The sequence below is a fragment of the Lucilia sericata genome, unplaced genomic scaffold (genome assembly GCF_015586225.1).
Source record: "Lucilia sericata isolate MDLA Ls3-8-SP2 unplaced genomic scaffold, ASM1558622v1 Contig001341F_arrow, whole genome shotgun sequence".
Lineage (NCBI taxonomy): Eukaryota > Metazoa > Arthropoda > Insecta > Diptera > Calliphoridae > Lucilia > Lucilia sericata.
This window is the reverse complement of record NW_023995285.1, coordinates 7,501-32,053: the sequence shown is the minus strand read 5'-3', so window position 1 is coordinate 32,053 and position 24,553 is coordinate 7,501. Positions and strand designations below refer to the sequence as shown.

Here is a 24,553-nt window from a genome sequence, read left to right as displayed (position 1 = left end):
TAAGGAAACCACTCCCTAAAGGGAAAATTGTTAACAATTTTTTTTATAGTTTTCTTTTATAATTTGTTTCTTTATTATTTCTTTTCTTTTATTTCATTTAAAGCTTTATTAAAAGAAAAACTGAAAAACCAAACTGGATTTACTGCAACCAAAAAAATGAAAAGTACACGACAACCTTAAAGGGATAATAAGCGTAATAATTGATGATCCATAAAGTATATTATTGCATAAATGACAAAAAATTGTTTAACAAACAACTGATAGCAAACTTAAATTAAAAAGAAAAAACAGCTTAAAAAATAATAATAAAAAAAAAAAAAATAATTAAATTAACACATTTATAAAAATTAAAAACTTTTGGCATTAAATTAAACAAAATTTCAAACAATGCACTGTTTTTGAACTAAAAAAAGATATATTAACAGAAAAAAACTTAAACTTATTAGATTATGAAAATATATAAAAAACAAAATAATTAAAACGCTTGCTTTAAAACATAACCTCTATTAAATTAAAAAAAACAAAAATTTTCTTTTAACCTTTTTAAAAAGTTTATATAAACAAAAAACCACAAAATTATTATAACATTAAAAATCCCCAACTCAAATTAACAACCACACCCCCTGCCCCTTATCCTTTAAAAGGTTTTTTTTATTAGTGGTTTAAAATTATTTAAAAAACTTGTTCAAGAATATTGTTTTTAAAACTTTGCATGTAGGTCTGAAAATTAAAAAAACATATTAAAATAGCTTTTTAAATTATTTTTTCCTTTTAAACCTTAAAATCTTACATAAAACAAAAACATTTATTAATACACCATACACATTTATTACTCTATATATTAAAACAAATATAATTATTATTAAAAAAAACTATATGTCTAATGCAAGTTAAAAAACATAAAACTTGATTACATATTATAATTATTATTATTACGTATAAATAATATTAATTATATACACAAAAAAAAAAGAAAACATAACCATACTTATTAATATTACTACAACAAAAAATACGAAGATTAATATAACAATTATTTAAAATATACTTTATTGAAATACTAAACAAAAACCGAATTGATTTTATTTTCTTATTTGAGTTTTAGTTACAATATTTTTCACTTCTACTTATGTATTTGAGAATGGTCAATGGTACTGGTATAACCTTGAAAACAAAACAAGCATTTCCCAGTAAAACCAGTTGGGTAGGTTGATAGGAGGCTCTATATATTACACCAAATCCGAAATGGAGGGCTCCTGTTGTGCACTTTATACATGCTCCGCATTCGTCTGAATCCGCGCGTCCAATTTTGTGGCCGTAATCCTGCATGTCCACTCAAAATACGTACCATCATACTAACCTCAGACTTGCTCATTTTGAGGAGGGTTCTCGTCCTGCTCACGTTGTTCTATCCACCGTTTGATTATTCCAATTATGGGATTATAGCACCTATTTTATTAATTCAGTCCTTGGATTCCTACACGTGTTTGCTATACTGTTCCACTTGACCATAACATTCTATATGGGATCAGTGTAAGTTCCCGACATATTCTGAGTCTGGTATGCGATCGGACACGTCCGATGATTGAATATAGACTTCCAATGTGTTCAGTATACATTGATGACGTTTTCAATAATCGCTTTTTGTCAGTTCGCCAAAAATTATGAGCCGTTCGACTGTAAGTGCCGCCTCATATCCTTTATATGTATGTTTCAATGGGGGGAATATCTAGCAACGTTTCCAGAGCCTTGGTTGACGCAGTGCTCATGGCACCACTTATACCCAAGCAGCATGTCAGCTGAACTCGTATTAGTTTGAGATTACACTTTTTGTCCAAAGAAGTCCGCCAGATTATTGAAGCATAAGTTAGATTTCTTCTAATTACACTTTCATAATGTCAATGTGTCATAGTAGGACTAAGGCCACATTTCATGCCTATGGTTCTCCTGCATAGCACCCAGCACCTATCCTCTAATCCTCGGTAAAGGATTACACCTAAATTCTCGTGAAAAGACAGATTTTCGTCTTCGCCGGGCTAACTTTGAGGCCTCTCGGTTGAGTCCGGTTGGCGGAAATCAGACGGTTTAGCGAAACCACCTGTCTTACTTCGAGGTCAATTTGCCCTCCAGGACAATTTTACTGTTAAGGTTTCGTATAGCACTGATTAGAGCGCTAATATCAGTCATAACGGTACACTGTGTAATTAGCAATCAAGCCAGAAGAATGGGTCTTGAATACAACATAATAAGAAGGAAGAGGAAAGAATATCTTACCTTCATTGTTTCGGCTTTGCTGTTCTCTCTCGTATGGAGGAGCTGTCTGGGATAAGCCTCAAAAATATCATAAATTTTGTAAATCAAACGGGCTGGTTTAACTCTGGAAGTAGTGAGTAGCACTTTAATGGACCCTTATGACCACTAGGGCATCTCAATGGGACCTCGGTTAGGTGGACCCATGTGAGCCACTCTTGATTGAATGAGTGGCTATTCTTCTGACCTAAACCTAGCATGACATATCCCCTCACTACTGCTAGACACTAAAGAAATTTACATTAATGAGTCAGGGAAAGTGTTTTTGTCAACTTTAAGTTTAGTAGGATGGAAAACTTCATCAGATCCAAGGTAATACACCTAGATCCCTATCGAAATTGTTGCGTGCTCTTTACATGGAAATGTTGGTGACAAAACCTTTACATCGTGAGTTCTTTAGAATTTTTGCAATACCTTTCGAATCGAAATACGCAGTAATCCCCATGGCAACGACAGAGTAAGTATTCCTGAGTTTCATTGTCTTTTCGGCATGCTCTATATTCTCCTGAATCCGTTCCTCTTCGTCCTCTCGTTGGTGTCCACTCTTCTCAGTGGCTGCACGAAATTCTCTCGAGCATATTTTTTATTAAGCCCTCGTTGCACCGAATTGTTTTGGATTCGTTAGTTTATCCTCACCGAGTTCCTTTTCCTTTTAACTATATCTAATATTATCCAGCAAATGCCGAATCTTTTAGAAAAGTCTAGTCTATAGTCTAGTCCACAGTATAGTCAACAGTGTATTCCATTGTATATTCTATAGTCTAGTTTTTTATAGTCTAGTCTATAGTGTAGTCTATAGTATAGTCTATATTCTAGTCTATAGTCCAGTCTATAGTATAGTCTATAGTCCACTCTATATTCTAGTCTATAGTCCACTCTATATTCTAGTCTATAGTCTAATATAAGGTCCATAGTCTTGGTATTACAAAATTTATAGCTATTGATCAAATTTGATGTTTTCTAGTGGCTTTTGCAAAAAACTAAATCTGACAGTTTTTGTTACGTGATTTGACGGCAACATTGAATATATTATGATTTATAATTTAATAAATTTTGTAAAAAAAATATTTAAACAGCTTACATGCAAATTTTAAAGACAGTTTTTTAAGAATTTCTTAAAGAAAACTTCCCTTAAAAAAAAAATAACAGATCCCCAAACTTAAGTTTTAATATCATCAAATTACTTACAAATTATTTCTTTAGCTGCAAGCAATGTTTAATATTCAAATTCTTTAGCATAATAATAGTTGTGTTTTGTTGCTATCAATGAGTGTTAACGCTTAAAGTTAGCAACAAAACGAACATTACCTGACTTGGCATCACTCCACAGAAGAAATCTGCTAAATCTTGAAATTATTTACAATTTCTTGAAAAGGTTTTTTTATTTGGTAATTTTCTTTGATTTAAATTTTATTTTAAAATATTTTTTTATTGTTTGACATAAACACATTAATATTTGTATTTTTATTTTTGAATTGGTAGCACTTTTATCAACGTTAAAATTAACTTGTATAATTTTACACGTTAACTCCTAACGTTTATAAATTTTAAATTTATATGAAATTGCCTTTGAACGTTAGCAACAAAACACAACTAATATTAAAAAAATCCATAAAAATTTATATATTAAAAAGCAAAATATAAAAAAATATTTCAATATGAACAAAAGAAGTCAAAGTAGTTGTTCAACTCATATTCATACATGATTTATAATTTAAATATTATAAAAATATTATTATTATAAAAGAAAAAATTATTATAAAAATATTAATAAGGCATGCAAACGTAAGACAAGATATAAACAAAAAAATATAGACATTTTTTTAATAGATTATTTATATAAAAAATATTGAAAGATAAATAAAATAAAATAATTACTTTAATATAATTAAAAATAAAAAACAAAAAATAATTCTATATAAAAACAAAACAAAAATGCAATATTATAAAAATAATTATTATGCCACTTATTACAACAACAATATAAAGAATTACATATAAAAAATTATATGCAACACTTACAACAAAAAAGTTACAAAAGAAATTATATATTAATTATATATATATGCGTATACTATAATTTATTATTATTATAACACTTTATAATTATAAACCCAACATATACATTAATTACTTACATATTTGATTAAAAAAAAAAAAAAACAAATAATAAATTGATTATTATTATTAATTACACCATATTTAAATATATATAAGAAGATAAAACTAACCCTTAACCCTTTAAACATAAACAACAAAAATATTCCCTACATCCTTAATAACGTACTTATTGAATTTGACATCTTTTTGAATAAATGCAAACAAATATTGATGATTAACTTGAAATTGCATTTAAAACGATTATATTAAAAAAAAGAGGAATACTTCAAAATTTATCTGCAATTTCTAAGACATACTGAAGAAAAAAAAAAAAAAACAAAAAAAAACATGATATGAAAATATATTAAACTCATTAGTAATAAATAATTAATGAATAATACTGAAAACTAATTAAAGAAAAAATGCTAATATACTGAAAACAAAAAGAAAAGAGAAACTAGTTGGTCTTTTTATTTAAAATTTTTGGAAGAGATTTTATGTCCAGGCGTATCGCCCCATATTTCGAGTCGAAATAAATGGTTTTGAAATATAGTGTACCTGCGGAGCCCAGCCCGCGTTACTGGCCTTAAAAAAACTTTAAAATAGGAACGGTGTAATTGAATTAATCTCCAAACTAAATCTTTTGTAGATAGATAAATAGATAGAAAGATAGATAGATAGATAGATAGATAGATAGATAGATAGATAGATAGATAGATAGATAGATAGATAGATAGATAGATAGATAGATAGATAGATAGATAGATAGATAGATAGATAGATAGATAGATAGATAGATAGATAGATAGATAGATAGATAGATAATAAATAGATATCAGTTTTACTAGGAATAAATTTAATAAACATTTCCAAATATCTTGATTTTAAGGTTTACAGCTTTATTAATATTTTTCTTTTTACCAGTCACTTTTTTTAAAACATTTCTTAACAATGAGAAAAATTTAATAAATTAATATGAACATTTTATTTGAATTAAATTGAAAAAGAGAAATGCAAAAAGCCGGTTTAAATCACTTCAACTTTCATTATTTTACGTTAAAACTAATTTAAACAAATGGTTCAATATTGAATTCCACCACCGAGCAGGGAGTAGTTAATTCAAAAGCCTGTAAAACAGAAGGATGTAATACACCAATTTTGCCAATGGCCACATTGTTAAGCATAATATGAGCACAGCGGCCGGGGAAATAGGAGGGATCTGTAAACAACACAAAGAAAATAGAAAGATTAATTAGGCTGGAATAAAAAAGTAACAACTAATTTTAGCTTACCCTCTGTAGCCTGCAAATAGTAACCTTTGTTGTCTTTACTATTGGCTGATTTCCAGTTAACTTCCAAAAGTTGCATAACACGATCCAATAAACCATGCACCACTTCAAAACCTGCGGTTTTATTGCAATTCACAGCACACAATCTTCTCTCATTACGTGCTCCCACCTCGGTATCATCATCAGCCACCACTACATCACTGATTTCGAAAAGTTTCAGAGGCAAAGGCATTTTACGATTGGCCACCAAAGTCTTAAGTAAACCGGGCAATAGAGTAGTTCTTACCACCTGGAATTCTAAAGTTTTAGGATTGGCAATATGCACCGCAGGCATTTCGTCAATGGATTTATTAAGTTTTTTGGCTACATCATCACGAGAGCATAAAGTAAAGGTAAGAGCTTCAGTAAAACCAGCCTGAGCTACTTGCTCTCTCAACTGTTCGGTCAATTTATTAAGTGGATATTGTTTAGCAATATGCATAAAGGAGGGCAATGACTTTCTTATATTGTTATAGCCAAAGGCAATGGCCACATCTTCATAGATATCACAGGCATGTATGACATCATGTCTAGTTGGTGGTATGGAGACTTCAATGAGATCATCATCCTTACAGCTTGCTTCCAAAAACATGCTCGTCAACATATTGGCAATCTTTTCGGGACTCTCGGAAATACCAATAGCTGTGTTGGCCTTTTTGGCCGAAATGGTTTCTTGACGTACAGCCAACTCAGGATATGTAACAGTAGTGCCATCTGGCTGCACTACATCACAAGGTTCCACCGTAAATTTCTCTGAGCAATGGGCAGAAAACATGCAGACTATAGTGTCCAAAACTACCTTGGCTTTAGTTAAATCTGTGGCGGTGCATTCAATGAAAACATTTTTAGTTTTTAAAGAAATCTTGGAATGATCACCATTAATGATGGGTGGCAACGATAGAACTACACCATTGGCATCATAGATGACGGGATAAACAGGTGAATCGCGTATAATGGGTAAATATTGTTTAAGTTGAGCATGATTAGTGTAGAATTCCATTAACTCATGGCCATTCATAGATTTTGTTTGATTCAAGGGTATAAAATTAATATTTTCAGGAGCTTTAGCCTCATAGCTGAAGGGTCCCTGAATAGTGTCCAAATCGTGAGTACCTATAGCCACTAGAGTACGTTTGCGACAAATGTTTTGATGCAATTTGTCCTGCAAGTCAATGAAAGAATCATAGGCGGCCTGATCTAAAGTAATGTTACGCAAAACAGCGGCCACAGCAAAAGGACGAATTTGGGCAGTTTCCGGGAGAATTTTTAATACCTGGCGCTTGCCATCAGCTGGTTCAACTAGTTTGAATTTGGGAGGGGTGATTCTGAAATAGTTTAAACGTTTAATTGTAAAAATCTTAAATAGAATCTCATGCTAAAGACATACTTTCCCTGGAATACCATTAAACCGGTGACTAAACCCTCCATACACAACAAATCATAGCGATTGGCTGGTATATCAATCCTATAAATGATTTCCTCTGAGGCATCTGAGACACCAGCAGCATCATCACCCTGTTCTTTGGTTAACATTTGTTTCTCTGTGGTGACCTCATCCAGCTCCAGGCCAAAAGCAAAACACAATTGTTGAAACTCATCGTCGGCTGCAAGATCGAAGAAAATAACAAATCTTAATACGATGTTGTCTTCTCACTTTAAATCACACAAAACTCACTGTATTTTTTGCCCAATGACTGGAACAACAAGTCGCGTTTAACACCAATCGTAGGCATTTCGTATTTAATTTATAAATTCTTTAATAACCCCTTCTCTTGGGAAGAAACTGACCACAAATGCAAAAAAAAATTGCACACGCGTTAATAATTTTCGTTTGACAATTATTGTCATGCTGCTTCTTGCCAACCTGCTGTCATTTGCTTTATTTGTTAAAATACAACCCTGCATTCCAATCAGATGTCAGTTTGTGCGCGTTTAATCAATTGTTGGTCGTTTTCTTGTTTGAGGTCCGTATAAATTTAAAATTAATTGGTTTTTGTCCAGTTAGAAAAGTAAATTTTGATGAAATTTAAAATTAAAGTGTTAATTTATGTATAGAAAGTGTTTGTTCGTGTGTGTGTAATGAATTAATGTGATTTTTTTGTGTTTGAAAATTTTGGATTTTTTGCCAGACGCTACTGTAGGTTGTACAGGGTTATTGCGTGCGATTGACGGCTCTGTCTTAAAGTAACAGCTACTTTTTGTAACGGCCCAGGAAAATTTGAAAATTCAAAAGAACAGAGTTGTTGCGTACAAATGACGGCTCTGTTTTTGAGTGACAAGTACTTTTCTTTAACGGCCAAAAGGAAATTTACAAATTTAAATTCCTTTTGACAATACACTCACTCAAAACTGATAACATGATGTTGTTAGTACTAATTTAGACATCTGAGTATTTAATGTATGTGTAATACGGAAGTGTTAGCGATACAAACGGAAACTGAAGTAAAATTGCATTGCCAACTGTATTTTCCAACCGGATAGTAGATATTAAACGGAAATGAGAGAATTTTAATCGGAAATTTTTGTAATAATGATGAAATATTGAGTGAAATGGATAAAAAATAAAAGAAATTTAAAGAAATTGATAAAGAAATTCAAAAATTAATAAATTTTTTTTTAACAAAATAAAGTGTAATATTATACAGTGGACGTCCACTAGTACGAATTATATAGTGTCAGGCCCTTTCGTAATACCGAAAAATTCGTATTATTGAACAACACATTTTGTATGTTTAAATTCAAATAATACACATAAAATATTGGATTTTATTTATTTTTGTTATATTTTTCATGAAAAATTACATAACGGAACAAAATATAATAAATGTGTATTATTTTAAATAAATTTCTTGTACATAAACAGGCATAAAAGGGACATATTTATGTATATGAATTGTTAATTTTTAAAGTATCGTGAGTCCAATGGTTGAAATGAGATATATGTAGAAGTTTTTAAATTTTAATGTTTTTAAAAAGATGTGTGCCAAAGACAATTTGCAATTTACATATGTGTTCTAAAATGTATTAAAATGTTCAGATTACATAAAACTTTTATTAGAAACTTGAATGGAATATACCACAATTATCTAATTTATAATTTTCTCTTAAAAATTAGAATAGTTATCCTTAAACCCATTGTTTGGAATGTGGAGTCACACTACTTTCAAAATTAACAGTTCATACATACATATGTATATAAATATCATTTTACTTATTAAAAAATCCATCATTTAACATCGATGTTTATTACATTGTAAAATGATTCTTACGGCTTTTTCAATAACAGCGCTTTAGAGGCTTCAATATTGTTCACAGCAGAGTTATTGTCGGGAACTAATAAAATACTTTCCTCATTGGCGTTATCATCCAATTTAATTTCTTCTCTTGGGTAATCAAAATTCCAATAAAATAAATTAATAACACTAAATAATTGTTGATTTGTAAATATACATGCAGTAAATTGTGTGTATAGGATTTTTAAAAATACAAAACACTTGTAATAAATACAAAAAAACTTCAAAATTACTGAGCTTAAGGTGAATGATACCGAAATAATAAAATAAAAACATAATAAAAACTTCATTCATACGTAAAAAAAACCAAAATTCCCATAAAAAATGCGTTATTCGTAATATCGAACAGAAAAATTGTGACTTTATTCGTACTATAGAGTAGACAATGCAACAATTTTGCCATTCGTATTATTGGATATTCGTAATAAAGAGTATACGTACTATTGGACGTCCACTGTAATAGTAAAAATTTATAAAATAATTTTTCATTTTATTTATAAAACATTTTAAATATAAAAAGTTAATAAAAAATAATGTGATTATATCGAGGGACTATATTCAATAGTCGCTACTTTGTTGTAATCGATAATAGCTATCAGAAAAACAGTATCACTTTACAGGTATGTACTTCTATTTTGTCAATTTTCCATTTTTTTAATATTAAATATTTGTATAAATCTATTAACTACACATTCTTGCATTTCTTTTAATTATAACTTAATAAGTAAATTAAATTAAGTACACGTTGCAAGAAAATATCAAAATATTTGCCAGAGAAAAAGGCTAGTATGTATGTATTTCAAACACTAAGTTATCCTGTGAAACTGACTTTATATTGGACACCTGGCCATAATAGTCACTCTGGAAATGAAAGGGCAGACTGCCTAGGAAATAGTGGCGCTCTTCGCCAACTAATTGGCGCTGAGTCCTTCTTTGGCATTCCCCAAGGATACGCAAAAGCTAAATGTGTCTCTTGGATGAAATCTGAATTTGGTCGCCATTGGGAAGCAATACAAGGGCTCAGACAGACAAAACGTTTCATATCACTGTCAAAGGGAAAATCCCAAAAGCTACTAGCGCCCAATAAAAGCGATCTCAGAATACTAACGGGATTGCTTACAGGACGTTGTGGTCTTAGGTACCATCAATTCACTCTAGGCAATTCTATAACGAATCTATGTAGATTCTTTGGCCTACAATATTTTATGTAACTGTCCATTATTAGGGTCCCGCAGAGCTAAGATTTTGGGCGCAGCTTTACTAACCCCAAAAGACATATTCAATCTCTCACCAACTAAACCAGTTACCTTCATGCATGAACTGAAACTATCATGGTGAACCAACGGGCTGCACAAAAGATTCACACATACATACATAGATCGTAGTGATTTGTGCCCCTTCAATCTAATCTTACGTTGTGATAGGTATATAAATGATATTTTATTTAAACAACAATTTTGAAGGAAGATTTTATTCCTTATTCTGCTAGACCTTTTTTTCTTACTGACCCAGTATCTCTTTCAATGATAGAGTCTTCCTGATACAGTTTAATTTTAATCGCCACAATGTGGATTATTTTTTTAATAACATAAATATAATGTGTGTTTTTACCTCAATGCGCGTAATTTCAATAAATAGGTATCTATCAGTGTATAGTTACCCTTGGTGTACATTTTTTTTGGTAATTTTAATCCATAGATACTGATTAGAAGACAACTTACCTCATAGGTAAAGACCACTACAAGATATTTTACACAATATACTTCCGAAATATTTTTACAATTTGTTAACAAAAAGATTTTCTTAAAGAGGGTTTATATAGGGTTAGGAGTAAATATGGGCGTATCCTTAAAAATTTTGGTAGATGAATTTAAGTCTACATGTTAGTTATTTATGCAAAATCGTGTTATTAGTGTTTATAAAGTAATTTTGACCTTCAAGCTATTTTCTGAAGATAATTATGAGCTCAGAAGCCCTATTTGGGGGGTACGATTGTATGGAGGCTAAACGAAATAATGGTCCGATTTTAAACATTTTCAATATATTTTGTCCTTGGGTTAAAAGAAGAGTATGTGCCAAATTTCATCTTTAAAATTGTCAAACGGAAGGACGGACAGACTGATGGACATACATAGTTAAATCTACTCAGGAAGTGATTCTGTGCCGATTGTATATATAAAACAGCGCAAACGCATAGTACCCTCCCCATTATAGTGGTGTAGGGTATTCAATTAAGAAATAAATACATAGTTTCTAGTACAAGCAGCATTTTGCTTCGACATGCACACACACACATATAAGCTGTATTGCGTAAAAATAAATACAACTATATTTCCCATTATCCACAAGCACTATCATTGCAATTGTCAGACTTTCCCCGAAATTAAATCCAAATATCGTGGGAGTGATATTATTCTGGATATAACATACATACCTCACAAACACTGATTGGAAAATTCTTAGAAATTACGTCTAGGAACCTGAGTTTCTGAACATCGTTTTTATTTGAAAATGATCGCACAATAGGCCTGATAGTGGCCTAGGTATATTTCTTCGTATTTGATGTATGTATGTAGATACATCGAAATATCAACTTTTCTACTATTACCAACAAAAAAATACAACTGTATTAACTACCATCAAACTAATATAAACGGTATTACCCAAATACAATTGCATTATCTCGTTGTTGTTGTTTTTATGCTTTTATTTATAATTTGTTGAAGAAATTCTCAGAGTTTTGCCCATATCTTAGTTATTTATAGGCCGATTTTGCTGATTTTCAACAGAAAACTTCTCCAAAGCATATGATAGAATTATTAAAGATTTAGATCCCGAAGATATTTGGGGTCTTCAGAAAATTGATTACAAGAGACAGACAGACGGACATGGCTTAATCAACTTCGTTATATATAAGTATTCAGTATATACATATATACTTAATGGAGTCGGAAAATTACATTGTAGAAATTACAAACGAAATATATGATGTAGAAATCAATTTTCTTAAGGCCCCAGTTATGAAATTACAATAAAAAATTATGCGTTCACTATATGTGTAATTTTTTATTTAAAATGAAGTTCATATTAAACTTTGTGTGGTCTTATTCTTAATAGTTTTTTTTCTATCATCTAAATATCAAATTATTTTATTAAGAAGTAAATGATGATTGTATTGTTTTCTTGATGATTGCATAAAATTCAATACTTTCGTAACAAATAAGGACCTCACAAAGTCAAAAATGTAACAATGTAACACTTGTTACATGATTACAAAACAAACAAAAAAACAACAATAATAACTCATACTAAAGGATACCTAACTTCAGAGGATTATAAGGATGTTGATGATGACAATATACGATTACAACAAGTAGTACAAGCAAAGTGTCAAATTGTCAACACAATTGAAAATAAACGAAAAAATCTTCATTTACAATTCTAATTTTCTTAAATAAATTAAAATGAAAGTGAAAAAGGACAATGATCAGGTTAAAGGAAAGAAAATCTTGTACAATAAGATACAAATCTAAAGGTAGCAAATTATCAAAATTGAAAGAAAAATTTCACTTTTCTTTATATATTTTTAATTGTAAATAAACACACATGTATCAATTACCCTTGAGAAAGTAAAGTGGTAGAGAGAGAGAGAGTATTGTTACTATGAACTGGCTGATGATCAGTAGTGAGTCTCAGGTAATAATAGAAGAATACAAGTATTTGATTCTAAGAAAGTCAATTATCTCTCTATGAAATATTAAGAATGTAAATGCGAATGTTTATTTTTAATTAAAAATTCATTTTACCACATATTGTGTTGCCAAAATCCCAAAATAACAAATTTATATTTAGATTAGGGTTGTCTTTTTTAAAACTATAAATATCAAAATAAAAAAAACATGCAAACAAGTTGTTGACATGTTTTCAGAATTTATGGGAATTTTCAACAGAAATTTCAAATCAAATAAGTTGGATAAGTACAAGTGTTTTTCTTACTATCAAATATAATTTTGAATTTTTTACAAATTCTTTAAAAATCTTTTCTTACTTATTACACCTTTGGGAATATAATTTTTCTCGAATTTGCTCCTGTTGACCTGTCAATGTTTTATACCACTTTTGCAATTAATGTTTTTTTAACAAGTGCCTCTGCCTGCGAATGGTGTGAATTTTATACTCCTACTTCTTAGCTTCCTTTTATTTTGTAATTTTTTTTGGCTAAAACGGAACTGCTCTAGTTTTCCCTACAACACACCCACCAACGGAAATAAATCAAGAGCAACAAAAAGAAAAGATTTTGTTTAACTTCAAACACTAGTTGCCGCTATTTGTTGCTAAATATGCCAGCATTACATTCATTAAATTTTAAAATTACTTTTAATGATGTTTAAATTTGAAAGAGCATTTTATTTTGCCGACAATTTCAATACTAATTAGTCAAGACTTTAAGTACATAGTATATTCTAGTTAAAACTAGAACAATTAAATCAACAAGGTCACTACCACACTGTTTTTTAAGTGTGAAGCATAGCAGTTGTTTTACTTAATGGTCATTTTTTGACGCCTTTGAAATTCACACGCTTGGGTTTAAGAATCGATCTCACTACAATTGCCAAAAAAATTTACCGTTCAATACTAAAATTTTCAAAATACTTTTTTTACAAGAGTCCAATATCTTTCCACAGGGTGTAGCTCAGGATAAATTTATGAAATTGCGACTCGTGGTACAACATTGTCATACTTTTTTCATAATGATATGATGCCAAATCAATGCAGAAATGTTAAGACACTTTGATCTGCTTACAGAAATGTAAATCCCCTTTTTAGACACTCTATAGTTAATAGATATATAATCTAGTCTGTAGTCTAGTCTATAGTCTAGTCTATAGTCTAGTCTATAGTCTAGTCTATAGTCTAGTCTATAGTCTAGTCTATAGTCTAGTCTATAGTCTAGTCTATAGTCTAGTCTATAGTCTAGTCTATAGTCTAGTCTATAGTCTAGTCTATAGTCTAGTCTATAGTCTAGTCTATAGTCTAGTCTATAGTCTAGTCTATAGTCTAGTCTATAGTCTAGTCTATAGTCTAGTCTATAGTCTAGTCTATAGTCTAGTCTATAGTCTAGTCTATAGTCTAGTCTATAGTCTAGTCTATAGTCTAGTCTATAGTCTAGTCTATAGTCTAGTCTATAGTCTAGTCTATAGTCTAGTCTATAGTCTAGTCTATAGTCTAGTCTATAGTCTAGTCTATAGTCTAGTCTATAGTCTAGTCTATAGTCTAGTCTATAGTCTAGTCTATAGTCTAGTCTATAGTCTAGTCTATAGTCTAGTCTATAGTCTAGTCTATAGTCTAGTCTATAGTCTAGTCTATAGTCTAGTCTATAGTCTAGTCTATAGTCTAGTCTATAGTCTAGTCTATAGTCTAGTCTATAGTCTAGTCTATAGTCTAGTCTATAGTCTAGTCTATAGTCTAGTCTATAGTCTAGTCTATAGTCTAGTCTATAGTCTAGTCTATAGTCTAGTCTATAGTCTAGTCTATAGTCTAGTCTATAGTCTAGTCTATAGTCTAGTCTATAGTCTAGTCTATAGTCTAGTCTATAGTCTAGTCTATAGTCTAGTCTATAGTCTAGTCTATAGTCTAGTCTATAGTCTAGTCTATAGTCTAGTCTATAGTCTAGTCTATAGTCTAGTCTATAGTCTAGTCTATAGTCGAAGACGAGCTTCTGAAAACAGACCCAGAAGACGCCGACATCACAATCGTCTACGACCCTGACCAAGATGAAGGTGATCCAAGTGAACCTTCACCACTCTAAAGCAGCTTCAGCTGCATTACACCTCCACCTTGGATATCAAGGGGAAGATATAGCGTTGATCCAAGAGCCGTGGACCCATAACGGCAACATACTTGGAATCAACGTAAAAGGCTATAAAATACTATACGCAAAAGGCACAGGTAACATTAGATCTTGCATACTAGTCTAGTCTATAGTCTAGTCTATAGTCTAGTCTATAGTCTAGTCTATAGTCTAGTCTATAGTCTAGTCTATAGTCTAGTCTATAGTCTAGTCTATAGTCTAGTCTATAGTCTAGTCTATAGTCTAGTCTATAGTCTAGTCTATAGTCTAGTCTATAGTCTAGTCTATAGTCTAGTCTATAGTCTAGTCTATAGTCTAGTCTATAGTCTAGTCTATAGTCTAGTCTATAGTCTAGTCTATAGTCTAGTCTATAGTCTAGTCTATAGTCTAGTCTATAGTCTAGTCTATAGTCTAGTCTATAGTCTAGTCTATAGTCTAGTCTATAGTCTAGTCTATAGTCTAGTCTATAGTCTAGTCTATAGTCTAGTCTATAGTCTAGTCTATAGTCTAGTCTATAGTCTAGTCTATAGTCTAGTCTATAGTCTAGTCTATAGTCTAGTCTATAGTCTAGTCTATAGTCTAGTCTATAGTCTAGTCTATAGTCTAGTCTATAGTCTAGTCTATAGTCTAGTCTATAGTCTAGTCTATAGTCTAGTCTATAGTCTAGTCTATAGTCTAGTCTATAGTCTAGTCTATAGTCTAGTCTATAGTCTAGTCTATAGTCTAGTCTATAGTCTAGTCTATAGTCTAGTCTATAGTCTAGTCTATAGTCTAGTCTATAGTCTAGTCTAAGTCTAGTCTATCTCTAGTCTATAGTCTAGTCTATAGTCGAAGACGAGCTTCTGAAAACAGACCCAGAAGACGCCGACATCACAATCGTCTACGACCCTGACCAAGATGAAGGTGATCCAAGTGAACCTTCACCACTCTAAAGCAGCTTCAGCTGCATTACACCTCCACCTTGGATATCAAGGGGAAGATATAGCGTTGATCCAAGAGCCGTGGACCCATAACGGCAACATACTTGGAATCAACGTAAAAGGCTATAAAATACTATACGCAAAAGGCACAGGTAACATTAGATCTTGCATACTTGCTAAAAGCACCCTAAATATCTTCATTCTATCTGATTACAGTGATGAAGATACAGTAACCGCAGCATGGGAGACAGAGGAATCCACAATGTGGATCCTCTCCTGCTATATGGCGCACGACCAGACAGACCCCCCGCCAAGTAACACGGTCGTCAGGGCAGTAAGTGCAGCAAACGGAAAACGCATCCCTGTTATTATATTCGCAGATGCAAACGCACACCATACACTATGGGGTAGCACCAACATCAACACACGAGGTGAGTTCGTATTAGACTTCATTTTAAACCATAATCTTGAAGTAGTAAATAGAGGTTCAGAACCTACATTTGTAGTTGCAAATAGACAAGAGGTACTGGACATAACGCTTGTAAATACAAGTCATTCGCACATAATCAGAAACTGGAAAGTATCGGAAGATTGTTCCTTTTCAGATCATAGATATCTCGTATTCTCGATACAAAAAACATAGGAAAGGAAAACCCCCTTTCTAAACAGAAGAAAGACAAGATGGGAAGAACAAAATCGAATCCTGACAAGTCTTCTTCAAAATACGCCGGAAATAAACAATACAGCAGATATTGATAGAGCTGTAGACAATCTTACACGCTCTCTTAATCAAGCAACAAGAAGAACATGCAAACCTTCGATACCAAAGGGTAAAAGTAAACCTCCTTGGTGGTCCTCGGAAATAGCAAAGACTAGGAGTTTAAAACCCTTGCGCCCGGCCAAAGGCCGGCTGTCCACGACACTTGTTTAAGGAAATCCAAAATGCATAATCCACCAAAGTTGAAAAATTATAACACCAAATGAAATAACTCCCAACAAGAATGAAATAAATCCAACAAGAATGAAATAACTTCCAATTTCATCAAAATTTACAGATATGAAATAACTCCCAATACATATGAAATAACTCCTAATTTCTTCAAAAAAATGAAATAATTCCCAACAAAATTTTATTGGGAGTTATTTCATTTTTAGTAACACTAAAAAATGAAATAAGTTCCAACAAATTGGGAGTTATTTCATAGGAAATAAATCCCAATTGTATAGACAGTTGATTGGGTGTTATTTCATTTTACCGTTGGGAGTTATTTCATTTGGGAGTTATTTCACTGTACCTATATAGTCTAGTCTATAGTCTAGTCTATAGTCTAGTCTATAGTCTAGTCTATAGTCTAGTCTATAGTCTAGTCTATAGTCTAGTCTAGTAGTCTAGTCAGTCTATAGTCTAGTCTATAGTCTAGTCTATAGTCTAGTCTAGCTATATGTCGTCTATAGTCTAGTCTATAGTCTAGTCTATAGTCTAGTCTATAGTCTAGTCTTAGTCTAGTCTATAGTCTAGTCTATAGTTAGTCTATAGTCTATATCTATAGTCTAGTCTATAGTCTAGTCTATAGTCTAGTCTATAGTCTAGTCTATATTCTAGTCTATAGTCTAGTCTATAGTCTAGTCTATAGTCTAGTCTATAGTCTAGTCTATAGTCTAGTCTATAGTCTAGTCTATGTCTAGTCTATAGACTAGTCTATAGTCTAGTCTATAGTCTAGTCTATAGTCTAGTCTATAGTCTAGTCTATAGTCTAGCTATAGTCTAGTCTAGTCTATAGTCGAGTCTATAGTCTAGTCTATAGTCTAGTCTATCGTCTAGTCTATAGTCTAGTCTATAGTCTAGTCTATAGTCTCGTCTATAGTCTAGTCTAGTCTAGTCTATAGTCTAGTCTATAGTCTAGTCTATAGTCTAGTCTATAGTCTAGTCTATGTCTAGTCTATAGTCTAGTCTATAGTCCTAGTCTATAGTCTAGTCTATAGTCTAGTCTATAGTCTAGTCTATAGTCTAGTCTATAGTCTAGTCTATAGTCTAGTCTATAGTCTAGTCTATAGTCTAGTCTATAGTCTAGTCTATAGTCTAGTCTATAGTCTAGTCTATAGTCTAGTCTATAGTCTAGTCTATAGTCTAGTCTATAGTCTAGTCTATAGTCTAGTCTATAGTCTAGTCTATAGTCTAGTCTATATTCTAGTCTATAGTCTAGTCTATAGTCTAGTCTATAGTCTAGTCTATAGTCTAGTCTATAGTCTAGTCTATAGTCTAGTCTATAATCTAGTCTATAGTCTAGTCTATAGTCTAGTCTATAGTCTAGTCTATAGTCTAGTCTATAGTCTAGTCTATAGTCTAGTCTATAGTCTAGTCTATAGTCTAGTCTATAGTCTAGTCTATAGTCTAGTCTATAGTCTAGTCTATAGTCTAGTCTATAGTCTAGTCTATAGTCTAGTCTATAGTCTAGTCTATAGTCTAGTCTATAGTCTAGTCTATAGTCTAGTCTATAGTCTAGTCTATAGTCTAGTCTATAGTCTAGTCTATAGTCTAGTCTATAGTCTAGTCTATAGTCTAGTCTATAGTCTAGTCTATAGTCTAGTCTATAGTCTAGTCTATAGTCTAGTCTATAGTCTAGTCTATAGTCTAGTCTATAGTCTAGTCTATAGTCTAGTCTATAGTCTAGTCTATAGTCTAGTCTATAGTCTAGTCTATAGTCTAGTCTATAGTCTAGTCTATAGTCTAGTCTATAGTCTAGTCTATAGTCTAGTCTATAGTCTAGTCTATAGTCTAGTCTATAGTCTAGTCTATAGTCTAGTCTATAGTCTAGTCTATAGTCTAGTCTATAGTCTAGTCTATAGTCTAGTCTATAGTCTAGTCTATAGTTTAGTCTATAGTCTAGTCTATAGTCTAGTCTATAGTCTAGTCTATAGTCTAGTCTATAGTCTAGTCTATAGTTTAGTCTATAGTCTAGTCTATAGTCTAGTCTATAGTCTAGTCTATAGTCTAGTCTATAGTCTAGTCTATAGTCTAGTCTATAGTCTAGTCTATAGTCTAGTCTATAGTCTAGTCTATAGTCTAGTCTAGTCTATAGTCTAGTCTATAGTCTAGTCTATAGTCTAGTCTACAGTCTAGTCTATAGTCTAGTCTATAGTCTAGTCTATAGTCTAGTCTACAGTCTAGTCTATAGTCTAGTCTATAGTCTAGTCTATAGTCTAGTCTATAGTCTAGTCTATAGTCTAGTCTATGGTCTAGTCTATAGTCTAGTCTATAGTCTAGTCTATAATCTAGTCTATAGTCTAGTCTATAGTCTAGTCTATAGTCTAGTCTATAGTCTAGTCTATAGTCTAGTCTATAGTCTAGTCTATAGTCTAGTCTATAGTCTAGTCTATAGTCTAGTCTATAGTCTAGTCTATAGTCTAGTCTATAGTCTAGTCTATAGTCTAGTCTATAGTCTAGTCTATAGTCTAGTCTATAGTCTAGTCTATAGTCTAGTCTATAGTCTAGTCTATAGTCTATAGTCTAGTCTATCCGTCTAGTCAAGTTCGTCTATAGTCTAGTATATAGTCTAGTCTATAGTCTAGTCTAGTCTCGGTCTATAGTCTAGTCTTCGTCTATGTCTATAGTCTAGTCTATAGTCTTTAGTCTATAGTCTAGTCTCTAGTCTCGTCTATAGTCTAGTCTATAGTCTAGTCTATAGTCTAGTCTATAGTCTAGTCTATAGTCTAGTCTATAGTCTAGTCTATAGTCTAGTCTATAGTCTAGTCTATAGTCTAGTCTATAGTCTAGTCTATAGTCTAGTCTATAGTCTAGTCTATAGTCTAGTCTATAGTCTAGTCTATAGTCTAGTTCTAGTTAGTCTAAGTTAGTCTATAGTCTAGTCATAGCAGTCTATAGTCTATAGTCTAGTCTATAGTCTAGTCTATAGTCTAGTCTATAGTCTAGTCTATAGTCTAGTCTATAGTCTAGTCTATAGTCTAGTCTATGTCTAGTCATCACAGTCTAGTCTATAGTCTAGTCTATAGTTAGTCTATAGTCTAGTCTATAGTCTAGTCTATAGTCTAGTCTTATGGTCTAGTCTATAGTCTAGTCTATAGTCTAGGTCTATAGTCTAGTCTATAGTCTAGTCTATAGTCTAGTCTATAGGCTCTAGTCTATAGTCTAGTCTATAGTCTAGTCTATAGTCTAGTCTATAGTCTAGTCTATAGTCTAGTCTATAGTCTAGTCTATAGTCTAGTCTATAGTCTAGTCTATGTCTAGTCTATAGTCTAGTCTATAGTCTAGTCTATAGTCTAGTCTATAGTCTAGTCTATAGTCTAGTCTATAGTCTAGTCTATAGTCTAGTCTATAGTCTAGTCTATAGTCTAGTCTATAGTCTAGTCTATAGTCTAGTCTATAGTCTAGTCTATAATCTAGTCTATAGTCTAGTCTATAGTCTAGTCTATAGTCTAGTCTATAGTCTAGTCTATAGTCTAGTCTATAGTCTAGTCTATAGTCTAGTCTATAGTCTAGTCTATAGTCTAGTCTATAGTCTAGTCTATAGTCTAGTCTATAGTCTAGTCTATAGTCTAGTCTATAGTCTAGTCTATAGTCTAGTCTATAGTCTAGTCTATAGTCTAGTCTATAGTCTAGTCTATAGTCTAGTCTATAGTCTAGTCTATAGTCTAGTCTATAGTCTAGTCTATAGTCTAGTCTATAGTCTAGTCTATAGTCTAGTCTATAGTCTAGTCTATAGTCTAGTCTATAGTCTAGTCTATTTTCTAGTCTATTGTCTAGTCTATAGTCTAGTCTATAGTCTAGTCTATAGTCTAGTCTATAGTCTAGTCTATAGTCTAGTCTATAGTCTAGTCTATAGTCTAGTCTATAGTCTAGTCTATAGTCTAGTCTATAGTCTAGTCTATAGTCTAGTCTATAGTCTAGTCTATAGTCTAGTCTATAGTCTAGTCTATAGTCTAGTCTATAGTCTAGTCTATAGTCTAGTCTATAGTCTAGTCTATAGTCTAGTCTATAGTCTAGTCTATAGTCTAGTCTATAGTCTAGTCTATAGTCTAGTCTATAGTCTAGTCTATAGTCTAGTCTATAGTCTAGTCTATAGTCTAGTCTATAGTCTAGTCTATAGTCTAGTCTATAGTCTAGTCTATAGTCTAGTTAGTCTATAGTCTAGTCTTCTATAGTCTCAGTCTATAGTCTAGTTCTATAGTCTAGTCATAGTCTAGTCGATCGTCTAGTCTATAGTCTAGTCTATAGTCTAGTCTATAGTCTAGTCTATTAGTCTAGTCTATCGTCTAGTCCTATAGTCTAGTCTATAGTCTATAGCCTAGTCTATAGTCTAGTCTATAGGTCTAGTCTATAGCCTAGTCTCTAGTCTAGTCTATAGTCTAGTCTATAGCCTTAGTCTATAGTCTAGTCTATAGCCTAGGTCTATAGTCTTTAGCTTATAGCCTAGTCTATAGTTCTAGTCTATAGCCTATCTATAGTCTATCTATAGTCTATAGTCTAGTCTATAGTCTAGTCTATAGTCTAGTCTATAGTCTAGTTCTATAGTTAGTCTATAGGTCTAGTCTATAGTCTAGTCTAATAGTCTAGTCTATAGCTACCCCCCCCCCCCCCCCGTCTATAGTCCTCGTCTATGAGTTAGTCTATAATCTAGTCTATAGTCTAGTCTATAGTCTAGTCTATAGTCTAGTCTATGTCTAGTCATATGTATAGTCTATAGTCTAGTTTATAGTCTAGTCTATAGTCTAGTCTATAGTCTAGTCTATAGTCTAGTCTATATTCAAGTCTATAGTCTAGTCTATAGTCTAGTCATCTGTTTATTGTTTCACACAAAAAAAATAAGTTATCTGAACTCAAATCAATCTGGAGCCATTGATTCAAGTACGGATCCGTTAAGTACAAAAAATATAATTTAAGCTATTTTCCACCAAAGTGATCTTACAATGTATTTATTTGGAGAATATTGATTAAATGATATAAAAAATTTAATTAATCCCAAGATAGGTTTGATTTGTTTTCGATTTGTATTTGTTTTCAGAATAGAATAGTTAAATTACTAATATACATACATATATACAGATTAGAATTTGACGACAAATAATTAAAACTGAACTAATTTTTGCAAAATATTAAGTAATAATTGTGGCCATTTTATTTGAATTTACATTTAAAAGAAGTCTGTCTGTGAAGTTATGCACTAAAACCTAAATCATTTCTAATAAGATTCATTACCTCTATAAATAACGTCTTAAGGCTCATATCCGCCTTTACGATAATCGGGGCCGGATTCAAAATACCATTCATTTGTACCAAAAAAAGATTTCGTTTTTAATCGCAAGAATTTCGCCGGTGTATGCGAAAATGAGGCTTTATATACTTAATCACAATTGTTTTAAAATTACACAAACATAATAGAAAAATCCAATCAATCGATCCATAATAACTATTTCAGAAAAGAAACTTGATCTGTGGTTACTCATATAACAACAAACGATTGCTGGAATGAAAAATTCATAAAATCTGATATATTCAACATCGAACCTCCTTACAAAATGTTGTTCAAGTCTGAGACGATGGGAAAAATCTTTTAAATTTAAAATGGAATTACTCTATTACAAAAAAAAAAAAAAATAAGTTATTTTCGGCATTTAAAGGATATATGTATAACATATTGAAATCTAGACATATTTTAAGTTAAAAGTGCCGACTCCAAACTAACCACTAAACTTAACTAAAATATTATAATTTAATTAAGAAATGATTTATTTGAACAAATTAACATATTTGTTACAATTAAAATTCAAAAAAAATTATATTTAACATTTAAATTAATCATTTATAAAACATTTAAGGCGTTAATCTATAATTAAAACGCTATTAGGATTAAATCCTTTACGATTTGTTTAATAATGTATAGAAAACAAATCTGAAAAAAAACTTAATCTCTGGGTAAAACAATTTTGAAGTACAATACAAATATAAAATTCCAAGAATTGATTTTAAATTAGCCGCTTGCTCAATAAAACAATAAAAACAACAAGAACAACAATATTAAATGATGAGTGTTTATAAAATTGCCCTCCCATTTCTTTTTCATATTACAAATAGAGAAGAAAATATATATAAAATTGTAACAAAAGAATAAATTGTGAAAAATAATAAAATCAAAGAAGGACTTGCACTCGAACAATTCAATGAAGGATTGAAAAAAAAAAAAACAATAATAACTCAATTTACACAAAATGAAATGCAAGCGTTATACGTTTATCACGTGTGAATGTGTTCGACGGCATGCAACCATCCATCCAACCATCCAACAATTCAAACAAACAACCAACGATCCTTTGCATGAATCAATTTCATTTAGGGCATTTTGAAAGCGTTAATAAATGAAAGGGTTCAATTTAGTTCGTTGTTGTTGTTGTTAAAACAATTAAAGGATGGACTTTAACATTTTTTTCCTCTGATTTCATTGTTTCCTTTTGGTTTTATGCTTTAGTTTGTTTATTAATTCAAACATTTATTTATTGTAACCATACGTTAGAAAAGTGTATGAATCCTTTTTCATTTTTAATAAAATAATAGAAAATTGTTGTTTTATTTAGCGTTGTGTCTGTAGTTAGCCGGACAATAATCAATCTTCTTTTAGTTTTTTAACGTTTTTTTTTTACTTTAAGGATTAAGCAAACAAGAAATCTATAGGTTTTGTTTGCCTTGGTTAAATACTATTTGTATGCCTATAAATTTTGTTAGAAATGTAAAGGATAGTATTTTTTTTTTGAAATATTCATAAATTCATATTTAAAAGGATTTTGAATTCTGTACTTCGCTCATATACACTTTCAAATTTTTTAACATTGTATTTGATTAAGAACAAATTTTAATTATTAGTAATAGTTTTATGTAAATGCTGGTATAAAATCATTACTTTCAAAAATTATTTTTCAAATTCATAAATTTTTGGAAAGTTAATTGATATTTTTATACTCTACATCATTTTGATTTCATGTTCAAAATCGCTTTTTTCAACCGATTTTCAATTTTGAAATTAATTCTATGATATTTGTCCTAAAGATAAAGTTTTACTTTTGGTTAAATCTATCCATTATTTCAAATAGATCTCTTCGGAATTGCACTTCAACATTTCGACATCTATGTGGCAATATATGGATCGCGGGTCAAAAGAACAATTTATCTTTAAAAGTAGTAGTCGTACGGCGGCAATGTCTGGACTGGAGTTAGTTAGTTAGTTAGTTAGTTATTTAGTTAGTTAGTTAGTTAGTTAGTTAGTTAGTTAGTTAGTTAGTTAGTTAGTTAGTTAGTTAGTTAGTTAGTTAGTTAGTTAGTTAGTTAGTTAGTTAGTTAGTTAGTTAGTTAGTTAGTTAGTTAGTTAGTTAGTTAGTTAGTTAGTTAGTAGTTAGTTAGTTAGTTAGTTAGTTAGTTAGTTAGTTAGTTAGTTAGTTAGTTAGTTAGTTAGTTAGTTAGTTAGTTAGTTAGTTAGTTAGTTAGTTAGTTAGTTAGTTAGTTAGTTAGTTAGTTAGTTAGTTAGTTAGTTAGTTAGTTAGTTAGTTAGTTAGTTAGTTAGTTAGTTAGTTAGTTAGTAGTTAGTTAGTTAGTTAGTTAGTTAGTTAGTTAGTTAGTTAGTTAGTTAGTTAGTTGTGGCCTCCGGTAGGTTAGTGGTTAGTGTTCTAGTCTGGTAGACCGGAGGTGGTGGGTTCGATTCCCACCTGAGGCACTGGTTAAGGAGCGCACAACAGGCCCGATAGAGG

At 31.3% G+C, this 24,553-nt stretch overlaps 1 protein-coding gene across 1 annotated transcript; it reads right to left on the bottom strand.

Moving 5' to 3' along the window:
• Positions 1 to 5,284: 5,284 nt before the first annotated feature.
• On the bottom strand, positions 5,285 to 7,635 carry LOC119611023 (phenylalanine--tRNA ligase beta subunit). The gene is made up of 4 exons (XM_037966469.1): positions 7,414 to 7,635; positions 7,126 to 7,342; positions 5,703 to 7,063; positions 5,285 to 5,629 (listed from the first exon to the last, which is right to left on the bottom strand). Exons 1-4 carry the CDS (start codon positions 7,469 to 7,471, stop codon positions 5,478 to 5,480), a joined length of 1,788 nt encoding a protein of 595 aa, XP_037822397.1. The 5' UTR covers positions 7,472 to 7,635; the 3' UTR covers positions 5,285 to 5,477.
• Positions 7,636 to 24,553: the final 16,918 nt, after the last annotated feature.